This window comes from Uranotaenia lowii, chromosome 1, assembly GCF_029784155.1.
Source record: "Uranotaenia lowii strain MFRU-FL chromosome 1, ASM2978415v1, whole genome shotgun sequence".
NCBI lineage: Eukaryota > Metazoa > Arthropoda > Insecta > Diptera > Culicidae > Uranotaenia > Uranotaenia lowii.
In genome coordinates, this window is record NC_073691.1 from 98,141,792 (window position 1) to 98,153,796 (window position 12,005).

General features: G+C 35.9%; 2 protein-coding genes across 4 annotated transcripts in view; one reads left to right on the plus strand and one right to left on the minus strand.

Moving 5' to 3' along the window:
* LOC129742751 (unc-112-related protein) overlaps window positions 1-12,005 on the minus strand; it is a 154,369-nt gene that overhangs the window by 130,143 nt on the left and 12,221 nt on the right. The gene's annotated exons all lie outside the window — the stretch shown is intronic.
* Window positions 921-9,478, plus strand: LOC129742776 (uncharacterized). 2 transcript variants are annotated; one of them, XM_055734727.1, is made up of 3 exons: window positions 921-1,064; window positions 1,140-1,328; window positions 9,082-9,478. In XM_055734727.1, exons 1-3 carry the CDS (start codon window positions 985-987, stop codon window positions 9,131-9,133), a joined length of 321 nt encoding a protein of 106 aa, XP_055590702.1. In that variant the 5' UTR covers window positions 921-984; the 3' UTR covers window positions 9,134-9,478. The 2 variants fall into 2 exon arrangements, with proteins under 2 accessions (XP_055590702.1, XP_055590695.1); XM_055734720.1 differs by lacking the exon at window positions 9,082-9,478 and adding an exon at window positions 2,267-2,555.

A 12,005-nucleotide genomic window follows, 5' to 3' on the forward strand; every position in this document is an offset into this window, starting at 1 on the left:
TGGGCGAAACTTCCTGTTGATGAATTTTCGTTGGAACGTGAAGTTACGCCCAGGGCGTGTACAGCTTCGGGTGTGTTCAATACACGGAATCGTCCATCTTGTGGTCGACGGGATGCATCGTCCAATAGGATGAAAATCCCTGAAAAAAAAGTCCATCTTGTGACAGGCAATCGTAATCGTAGGCATGGTGGGCGAAAAATTCGCTGCCAAAAAGCGCTTCGTCTCCACCCCCCACCAATGAGATACTTTTGGTACCCCTTGCCTACTTTTCCTCAATATGCAACCACCCGTAGCTGTAGGCACGCTGGTTACGCCTATTCAAATGGAGTTGATTTTACTATTCGTATAGGGCCAATAGGCGTAACTGAGTTGTCCGAGTGTGACAAAATAGCCTTATTAGTTTTTGCGTGTAGGACCAAAGGGCGGAACTTCAAAACCGAAACAAAAATGGGCAAATCAATTGGGCAAAACTTGCAGGCGTAACTGGAATCGAAAACAAAAAAGGCGAAACTCCAAAATCTCTGAAATTAAGTAAAAAGAGTTGAAGTTATTGACAACCAACGAACAATAAGTTAATATAATGCACATTTTTTGATTTTGTTGAACATAAAGTGGTCGATTTTTTTAATTGTATTTGATAAGATGTTCCGAAATTTCAAACGCGTTTTTCTCGTTTCGAGCTAACTGCTAGTTTCGCCCTTATGAAATGTTACGATAGAATATTTTTTTAAATTTATCATACAGCAGTTAAATTCGGTGCATTCAAAATGATAATATTAAAAAAAACAGAACAATTCGCGAGAGATTTTGTAAAATTTCAGAAAAATCAGTAGGCCTGGCACCTCTGGATCGTAAGCATCAACCAAAACAAAACAAAATAAACAAATATCGAGTATCGATTCGAAGGTGTTTGCGGCGAGTTTTTCGTAGTGATACGGACCGAAACGATTCCTAGAAGATTCAGTGAAGTTAAAACGAATCAAAATGAGCAAATTATTGTCTGGGCCTGGAGGTTACTGCAGCCGGGAAACATTGCTTGAAAACCAAAGCCAATTTTGGACACGGTAAGATTGAAGCGACTACTATAGGCTCGTTCGGCAAGACATTCAGCATTAACCTAGCATTCAATAATATTTCAGAATCACAGTGTCAGGAGTTTCCATTTCAAACAAGGAGTCTGAATTGCCAGAATCGCTGATAGGAGAGCTTCCGACAGTCATCCCAAAAGCAGGCAAATTGTTCTTGCTGGATTTTTTTGGTTTGCGTGAGCTAGGACAAATTGGCCCATATCTTCACTGGTTTTATGTTTTGGATACTTTTAAAAAGTGGTAAGTACCTATCTTCAATTTTGTCTCCCTTAAAAGTTTTCCCACCTTATGAATTAGCCAAGTTCTATCTAGTAGTATTGCATCCTGGACAATTGAAATGTACTTTGTTTATATAGGTATTGCTGCTAGCGTTTCCATTTCCTGCTTGTCCAGGAACGATTGAATTTATTCTTCCCATCCAATCATCCCTGGATCCCTGGATCGATATTTCTGTTATTCATCAAATCAAAGTGAATAAAACTAACACCATTCTTTTTATAGCTTATCTAACGCATCTCAACTTTATGGTGATGTTTCGATAAGCTGATCAAACGAAAGTTGCTCACGATATTTCAGGTCAAATTGAATGAATAATGTGTAAAAACAAAATGTGGAATGTTGACTTAATTATGATTTATTTCCTAAAATTTTACAATCAATTATTGACAATGTATTAAAAGCATATTCTTTTCTTTAAACAAAATATTTACATCATTGGTTTATTAACTTATATAAATTTGAATCAAATGTTTGGAAATGAAACGTAGAAGAATAAATCTTCCCCAGTGTTTTCAGTTTGTAGACAAACTCAAAATTATCGATTTTGAAATTCAGCTGGAAGTTTTTCATGTATGTGACACTTCCGCGAACGAACCCACAATGTATGTATCTGAAAAAAAGAATCAAAGTATAATAACTGTAATCTAATTCAAATAGATGAAGTACACCGTACACCCCTGCAAGTGTATTTTTTTCCGTTTCATTCTCATATAAAAATCAATGAAATATATTTTGTTTTATATGTTTAAAAGTCGTAGAAAATCATTTAAAAAAAAGTATATTTACTACGCACTTTTTATCCATTAGTTGAAAAAAAAAGATGATATTTATATTCCTTTAAAAGCTAAAATTTTAAGTCTTCACAAAGATTAATCAGAATATTTCCAATTATTTTCCAGGTATATGAATTATCATCTAGAAGTTGATATCTACATAATGCAGTACATTGTTACTTGTTTCCGGTCACCTATTAATGGCAAGGAGGCTGGAACCGTCTTCGAGGATCAATGAGTCTAGTCTTCATCAACCAACTTCGATCTTCTCAACTCCATCAATCCTTAGACACTGGTCGGAGTGCCTTGGTACCATTTCTACATTGTTGTAAACGATATTACCATATGTCTTATGTCGCTGCTTTTGGAATCAGCAAAAAAAAAAACATCTAGATAATACAAGAAAAGAAAACAAATTGTGTCGTTCGTTAGGATCATGTAAGTTGAAACGAGTGTTTAAACTAAACTTTTAGCTTTAAGTGAAATTAAGACATGTCTTCCAAAACAGCATATTTGTTAAGTGAAATAATAAAATTTTGCGGTAATAAAAAAAATCGGTTAAATTCAAGCTATGCCCTCTTGTGGTTTAAAACGTTGCTACTTCGTGCGAAAAGAAATACTTTGAATAATAAATTTTTCATCTAGCGTAAGGTTAATCAAAATACTTATTCTCCATATAGATTGAAAAAAAAAATATATTTAAACGGTTTTTAAGAAAAGAGTCGAAATTGATTTGACAATTCCTTGAATAATAAAGTATGCAATGAAATTACAGCAGTATTTTTTTTATTTGATTCATACAAATAAGAAATAGTTGAAACAGTTGATTAAAATTAAACTAAGCCGTTTAAGTTGTATTTTACGTTTTTTGTAATTACTCCGTTAAAAATGATTATTTTTTTGTTTTCATACTGCTTCTTATGTAAATATATAAGCTTAACTTCTTCAGTTTTTATGGTGCTTTAACAACAAATCATTCAATAACAACAATTTTTGACATTCATGTTGGTTCAACTGCACAGAGATAATTATCTTGTATATTTACCATGAACTTTTATTTTTTACATAACATTGTTTTCCATGTAAAACTTTGTGAAAAGTGCAACAACGTAGTTGGTAGTAGTGTAGTTATTCTTTCAATTTTTTAATTCTCATATCTTTGAAGGCGAATACATTGCCGGCCTTTAGGCGTTTTGTCTAGGGTTCGCTGCAAATGAATCAATTTGTTTTCATTAGAGATTTAACCGGAAAAATTTAGAATCTGATGACCAAACCAAACAACCGAACAGACATGAAGGGTAAAATTATTCCAAATTTTGCTATCATGTCTTTAAAGCTTAATTTTGTATCATTGTGCTAAATTTTGCTGGTACAATGTCAAAATTTGCCTCTTATTTTTCATACGCTGATGGCACATTCATGCCATATTTTCGTTTTTTTAAATGCTTATTAATACCTCGTTTAGAAATTTTTTTTTTTCGAAACATTTTTGACAGCACAACGATGCCAAATTGTGGATGTGTGCAATGCCAAAAAGTGGTATCCTTTTGCTATCCAATCTAGTTTTGAGATAGTTGCAAAACGAGGTTTCATTATGCTTTCAATGAAACCTAAAGCAGGCATGAATGTGGTATCCGTATATGTAAAATGAGACCCAAATTTTGGCATTGTACCACCTTTATTCGGGCAAAATGATACCTCATTTTACTTTCAAGGCATGATAGCAAAAATAGGTATAATTTTGCCATAAAAGTCTGCCCGGGTTGGGGTTACTTTGGACCGTTCACTAAGCTTTGGTATTATTAACACACGAGAAACAGTAGGAAAAATAAACGATAGATTAAACATGCTTAAAATAATATCTGGCACGCGAACTGGTTCACATCCTCAAACTATGAGCAATATATACAAGGCGCTCATGCGAAGCATCACAGAGTATGGTGTAGCTGTTCAAAATAACGCGAACAACACAAATAAAAGGAAAATAGCGGTAGTTAACAATCAATGTCTTCGCAGGGTGACCGGCTGCACAAAATCCACTCCACTAAATGCACTCATGGCAATATCAGGACAGCAACCCCTGAACCTGTGCCAGGAAAAAGTTGTTTGCAAAGAAATTGCCAGATGTATCAGTAGAAACAACATAGTAGCATACCAACTTCAAAATTTGAATGACACAGGAATAACACCAATCAATAGATACAGCTATCAAGAGATAATGTACCTCAAGAATAAACACACTTACGATAAAATTACCAAGACCAAAAATTTCAATAAAACATCCCACATCGAAATTGCAACACAGTTGGAAGGAATAACGCTAACTAAAAAGAATATCAGCCCAAAAATTATGAAACAAGCGGTTTTGTTTACTATGCACAAAAAATACAGTCGACGCAGGAGAATCTTCACGGACGCCTCAAAAAAAGATAACATTTGTGCAGTTGGCATATACATACAATGAATGTGCTAAAACTAGATACTTTTACCGTTTGAACGACGAAACAAGCATCACATCTGCCGAAATTATTGCCATCAGAATAGCCATGAAGTGTATAGAGGATCAACAAATACCGGAAGCAGTTATATACACTGACTCAAGATCCGCCTGTACCATCCTTGGAAACACGTTCGATGACTTGCAAGCACCTGCTCTGATTGTAGAGATTCTAGAGATAGCACAGCGTTTTGGCACTGCTTTTCAATGGATCCCTAGCCACATCAACATTGAAGCAAACGATATTGCTGATGCATTGGCCAACATGGGACTGTCTGACCAGAGGTGCAAATGAACGTTCAGCGCAAACGTCGTCGAGAAAAAGTCGCAAGCTGATTATTTCTTGAAAAGGTTAAGATCAGCCACGACGCCTAACTTGTGGTTGGAAAAAATGAACGCATCGCAACGACGCTGTGGCACGATTGGTTCAAATGACTGCATCTCTTAAGTTCATTCCGATGCTTTGCGAACAGTTCGCCTACTGATTTTAAGGCGACGTCAATAAGTTAAAACGACCTTATCGAGATAGGGTCGTTTGAACATTCAATTGAATGTTCACTTTTGAACGTTCAATAGAAGTTCGTCTGATGCGTTCGGCAGCCTAAGGCAAGACGCCGAGCCGTGTTTGGATGGGATGGATTATTGGTATGGTGCATTGCTTGCGTGTGATGTTCGGTCGTCGCTCAACGATAGAGGGTGTCGGGTGTCTTGTAGCGCGCGGACGACTTGGTAAAGAGAATGAGGCGCAGTTACAGTTTTTATTTAACGGTGCAATTTTACTGAATAAAATGCAAACCGCCCAACTACGGTTGGGCTTGTAAGGCTTATAAGAGATTGTTTATTCTTTTTCATTCCATGTTAGGTTCAGAACTGAAGCAAACCGTCAATACCCGCGAAATTTAATTCAAATTTTCAGATTTCAGATTTTAGATTCAGATTTCAGATTCAGATTCAGATTTCAGATTCAGATTTCAGATTCAGATTTCAGATTCAGATTCAGATTTCAGATTTCAGATTCAGATTTCAGATTCAGATTTCAGATTCAGATTTCAGATTCAGATTTCAGATTCAGATTTCAGATTCAGATTTCAGATTCAGATTTCAGATTCAGATTTCAGATTCAGATTTCAGATTCAGATTTCAGATTCAGATTTCAGATTCAGATTTCAGATTCAGATTTCAGATTCAGATTTCAGATTCAGATTTCAGATTCAGATTTCAGATTCAGATTTCAGATTCAGATTTCAGATTCAGATTTCAGATTCAGATTTCAGATTCAGATTTCAGATTCAGATTTAAGATTCAGATTTCAGATTTCAGATTCAGATTTCAGAATTCAGATTCAGATTTTAGATTTCAGATTTCAGAATTCAGATTCAGATTCAGATTACTGATTCAGATTTCAGATTCAGATTTCAGATTCACTGCTTACTGAAAATTACTTTTTGTTTGGAGCCCTTTGCTACCAAGTAATTTATTTAAACGGTATAAGTTATATCCCTTTGCCACCAACCCAAACGTCATTTCCATTTAAAGTGTTCATTCCATCGGGACGAAAAAAAATATGGAATTTAATTGGCATTTGAAAAGTAAATCATGTTTGAAAATTTACCACCAACAGTTAATCATTTCATTACATTTAGTGATAGTTCTGGTGAACAAAATATTACCAAATTTTTCATTTTTTCTATTCCACCCCCAATAAATGAATTCCAAATTCCTGATTTCGGGTCTTAATCAAATGGTGTACGCCATGAATTTGGGACTCAATATATTTAATCATCAACCCATCAACTCATATATGTTAAACATCAACTCATAATGAGCGGAAGTCCATTTCCAATCTGAAATCTGAATCTGAAATCTGAATCTGAATCTGAAATCTGAATCTGAAATCTGAATCTGAAATCTGAATCTGAAATCTGAATCTGAAATCTGAATCTGAAATCTGAATCTGAAATCTGAATCTGAAATCTGAATCTGAAACCTGAATCTGAAATCTGAATCTGAAATCTGAATCTGAAATCTGAATCTGAAATCTGAATCTGAAATCTGAATCTGAAATCTGAATCTGAAATCTGAATCTGAAATCTGAATCTGAAATCTGAACCTGAAATCTGAATCTGAAATCTGAATCTGAAATCTGAATCTGAAATCTGAATCTGAAATCTGAATCTGAAATCTGAATCTGAAATCTGAATCTGAAATCTGAATCTGAAATCTGAATCTGAAATCTGAATCTGAAATCTGAATCTGAAATCTGAATCTGAAATCTGAATCTGAATCTGAAATCTGAATCTGAAATCTGAATCTGAAATCTGAAATCTGAATCTGAAATCTGAATCTGAAATCTGAATCTGAAATCTGAATCTGAATCTGAAATCTGAATCTGAAATCTGAATCTGAAATCTGAATCTGAAATCTGAATCTGAAATCTGAATCTGGAATCTGAATCTGAAATCTGAATCTGAAATCTGAAATCTGAATCTGAATCTGAAATCTGAATCTGAATCTGAAATCTGAATCTAAAATCTGAAATCTGAAAATTTGAATTAAATTTCGCGGGTATTGACGGTTTGCTTCAGTTCTGAACCTAACATGGAATGAAAAAGAATAAACAATCTCTTACAAGCCTTACAAGCCCAACCGTAGTTGGGCGGTTTGCATTTTATTCAGTAAAATTGCACCGTTAAATAAAAACTGTAACTGCGCCTCATTCTCTTTACCAAGTCGTCCGCGCGCTACAAGACACCCGACACCCTCTATCGTTGAGCGACGACCGAACATCACACGCAAGCAATGCACCATACCAATAATCCATCCCATCCAAACACGGCTCGGCGTCTTGCCTTAGGCTGCCGAACGCATCAGACGAACTTCTATTGAACGTTCAAAAGTGAACATTCAATTGAATGTTCAAACGACCCTATCTCGATAAGGTCGTTTTAACTTATCCCCGATAAATTCAAACGAACGGATCCTTCGGTTGACGTCGCCTTAAAATCAGTAGGCGAACTGTTCGCAAAGCATCGGAATGAACTTAAGAGATGCAGTCATTTGAACCAATCGTGCCACAGCGTCGTTGCGATGCGTTCATTTACAATCAAAAGTCGGCGTGCTATGTTCGCAAGCCGACGCTTCCGAAGATGAAGTTAGTTTGATCTGGTCGGGAAAAAGTCGAACGCTGCATGCAAAATGATGCGATGCTTTGCACCTCTGCTGTCTGACACTGCTCCAGTTTTGGAAAACCAATTTTTTTTGAAAGATGCGTTCAATAAATTTGAAGAACAGAAGCTCGTAGAAACAAAAAGATGGTACGAAGAGTACTGCGACGCACAAGGCACTCTGAAAGGGAAGACATTCAGAAAGGTTTATCCAGAATACTTGCCTACACCGTGGTTTCACAAAAAGGATCTTGAAGGACACGAAATTCGCCTCATAAACCGACTACTCACAGGGCACGACTACTCGAGATTTAGCTGAACATCATGGAAATCGAAGACGATGGTGACTGTAACATTTGTCAGTCCCCAGAAACAGCAGAACACTCGATACTATTTTGTCCAAAATTTAACAACCTGAGGTCCAATTATTCATTCGAATTACGTTTTACGTGTCTAACTGATTTACTGAAATTGAACGACAATGAGCTTTACAGAGAAGTTACTGCTTTTGTCCAAAAAGCTAATTTAAAATTATAAACAATAAAACACTAAGGTACTTGTACACATAATCGACCCGTTGCCAAGCAATACGGCTAGCCGTCTTGCAGACAACCTATGAAAATGGCCATATAGTCTCAGTCACTGGGCCACAAAATAGAAGTTGTCAGATGATAACTTCGAACAGAAGAAAGAAGAAGAAGATATTTTAACAAGCAACAAAACAGACCAAAAAAATTGGGAGTCAAGTGCTTGAAGCGCCACACAGCGGCTAACCCGGGAACTTTTTTTTACAAATCTTCATGACTTCGCATCGAAAATCAATAATTTCATAAGGAATGACACACTTCTGCCCACCATAAATCACACAGAAAAAAATAATGACTATTACGTGTCATTGAAAATGATTTCCTGTAAAATAATACAACCTGTAATTTAAAAAACAAGTAATTTCCAATTGATTGGTTTAAAAATACAAGAAAAATCATTTAACATTACAGCAAATGTCCTGTAACAAAAAGGAGCAGGACATGTACTGTAGTTTTACAGGTCGAAGCATTTATTTTTAAATGAGAGCATTATTTACAGGCTGGTTCTAAATTACAGGACTGTAAAATTTTTTTGTTTATCCAAATAAAAACAAAATCAATTATCGTGTTAGACTCGTTTCATGGAATAGTTCGTAAAAAAGAAAATTAACCAGAGGAAAACGCGTTGCTTAAACAGTTCGCTATCATATCTGTCGAAATAACATTAACATTAACGGCATCTCTATTGACCAGGAACGGTGAATACGAGGAATCCGTCGCTACGGGAAGTTCACCAAGCTGCTAATCTGTGAGCTGCCGTCCCAGCACTTAGCAGTTTTCGAAATTTTTGTAAGTTTAACAGAATTTGAGTAAATCATTTTTTGGTTATTTATTTCAGTTCATTACAGTAGCATGTATACTATAGCCACTGATCATACTGACTTGACTCTTAGAACAAAAATCGATTCCATTTATGGCTAATTTTTTTATATTGCCATCTATCGGCGGTATTTCGTACTCACACTCTCACCAAAGCAAGTGAAAAATTTACCACCACTACTAATGGAAATTTGACACTTCAAAATCGTGATCACAACAAACCGCAACAACAAATCATAATTACCAGTGATGTGTTTACTCCAGCCACAGAACAGGAAAAAGTGCAAAAGGACAATTTTTCAGTTCTTTTTAGAAAAATCTGCTTACCAATAAGTTTTGTTTAGATTAGATAAGTGCTGATAGCATAACTGAGACGTGCTTTTTATTTCAGATAACCTCGACTAAAGCAGGGACTAGAGTTTTCAGCGAATCGTCCGGAGCTGGATGTTGCCATCAGACCCAGTGAGGATGGCATTGGATTTATGAAAGCCAAAACATGGTAGCAGAAGGCCATCCGAAAGTCACTTACGGCCGAATTGAAGATTAAATAAGTTTGCGTAGCCGAAATCAGCAGCTTCCGGTAGGAATCTTCAAAAATGAGGCCGGAGCTTTGCAGCACCGAAACGAAACCATAGACAAAGGACCTACCTCATCAAATTAGCGACAAACTGCAACAAAAAAATTGTGCTGTTTGTTGTTTTGAAACGTCGTCGCTTATGCCTCCAGCATCTTTTGAATTTCTCCCGATGGGAGGCCAAGTGCTAACGGAAAAGGCGTACCGGGACAAAAACCCGAGATTATCAGCACCCCCTTTTTTTCGCTAGGGCACTATCGTAGCCATGCGCGGAGCCAACTTTCCAGTATTTGGAAAACCTGGATTGGGTGTATCGAAATCTGATGTGGAACTTTCTATCAGGTAAGTGAAAGCAGTTAATTTAGTTTGAAAGAAAGCAAGATTAGATGCAGTATTTGCAATGTTGAACTTATTTATTAATCCATCGAGAGAAAAAAAAACTAATTACAATAATATTATCATTTTAGGTGATGTCACCGGGACCATTTTGGCACTTGCTGACCGATTTTTTCGAGCGTGAAGCTATTAAAAATCCTCCCATTATTGGAGGAGCTTTATAAGCCCCAATTGTTCAACCAGATGGTACTGGAACTGAATGCCTCGGCCTCGTACTTCGGAGTATCATCGAAAAGTATACCGACTATGTGCGAAGAAAGCCCTAATAAGGTTCTGAACGTGTTGCAAGTACCTGGATGGCTTTCAAAGCTGTAACCGAGGACAACCGAAGGCCACCAGCCGAGAAGCGACATCACCAACATCTTTAATTGGTTTCTAAATGTTAAACATTTTCGGGAAACTCGAAAGTGACCATCATTTTCAAAGTTTCTGTAAAGATTCTAAATTTCAAATCTTAAGTTTCATCAATACAAGAGCTTAAATCCAATAAAGGTTGTTTAGACCTGGAGGATATTCTCACAGATATCTACCTGATGAAATTGTCTCCTCGGGTTATGTTCCAGTTGTTGATCAAAATGGCAGCCATTGAGGAAAAATTGGCCGCCAGATTGTTTTAGCAACACCAGCCGTATTGAAAACGATTGTATAACCAGCCGTTTTTAGACGGAGGTAGAGCATTTTTTTATTATTGCATAATAAAATTGTTATGTATATCATTTAAAAAATTGGCGTTTTGGTATTTACTATGTCTCATTTCATTTCATTCGTTAATATGATACCAAATATATTTTTATGAGGAAGAAACTACAACCCTGTACAGTGTACACGGCTTTAAATTACAGACCTGTAATTTTAAAGCAACCTGTAAAAAAATATGCACACGTAAAAATAAATGTCGTGTATTTTTTTTACGACCTGTAAAATTGCGGTAAATGTCCTGCTCCTTTTTGTTACAGGATATTTGCTGTAATTCTACAGTAAATAATTTTTTCTGTGCAACTACGGCTCATTTTCTTGAATGTAGAATGCAAATGAAACCAAAAACAAGCGAAAAAAATGTATCTTGTTTGAGTTATACTGCCGTTCTAAGGAAGACTGTCCCATGTGACTTTTAGGTCATTTTCACTTTTTTGCTGGAAACACTCTTTTTTAGTGTTAAGTTTCGAATAAAAACACAAACAAGTATACTTTGTTCTGAATTTATACGAAATTTTCATCAAGGTGGTTGTCTTTATGTTAATGTTTCTACGCAAAAATGTCACACTAGAGAAAATTCTATTAAAAATGCAAATTTCATCAAAAAATTCTCTTAAGATAAGTTTAAACTGTTGAATATAATGTTATCCACTGAAAAAACACTAAAATTGAGGGCGGAGGAGGAGCGAGAAGCCTTGAGTGTTTTATTCAGAGAAACTTTCACAAACATTTTTCGGTAGGCACTACTTAAAGGATCCATTCTCAACTATACATTTTTATAAACAAAGAGGAACGTATTTCCCAAATTAAGGCTTAACTTGAGTTTTTAGGAAAAAAAGGAACTATGCGAGCTTTTAAAATGATAGAAAAATTGTAGCCGTGTGACAGTTTTTCGTAGAACTAGCATCGGCATGTGTTCTGATTCTACGCAAAAGTGTCACACGGGGCGTTTTTGGCTCTAATTTGCTGTTTTTTGTAGGAAATGTTATTTTCTTTTGTCAGAAAACATTGAAAAATGATTAACTTGAACTGTTCACTAAGAAAAAACTTACGGTGAATTATTAGTTTGAGAGAAAAATTGAAAATATAGCTGGTATTTCAATAGCGTTTTTCTCGTTTGCACGTTTATTCA

What these genes read in the sequence shown, in the direction of transcription:
- LOC129742776 (XM_055734720.1), top strand. Translation starts at nt 985, where the DNA reads ATGAGCAAATTATTGTCTGGGCCTGGAGGTTACTGCAGCCGGGAAACA. An exon ending in CAAAGCCAATTTTGGACACG is followed by an intron (nt 1,065 to 1,139) that starts GTAAGATTGAAG and finishes ATAATATTTCAG; the next exon opens with AATCACAGTGTCAGGAGTTT. An exon ending in TTGGATACTTTTAAAAAGTG is followed by an intron (nt 1,329 to 2,266) that starts GTAAGTACCTAT and finishes ATTATTTTCCAG; the next exon opens with GTATATGAATTATCATCTAG.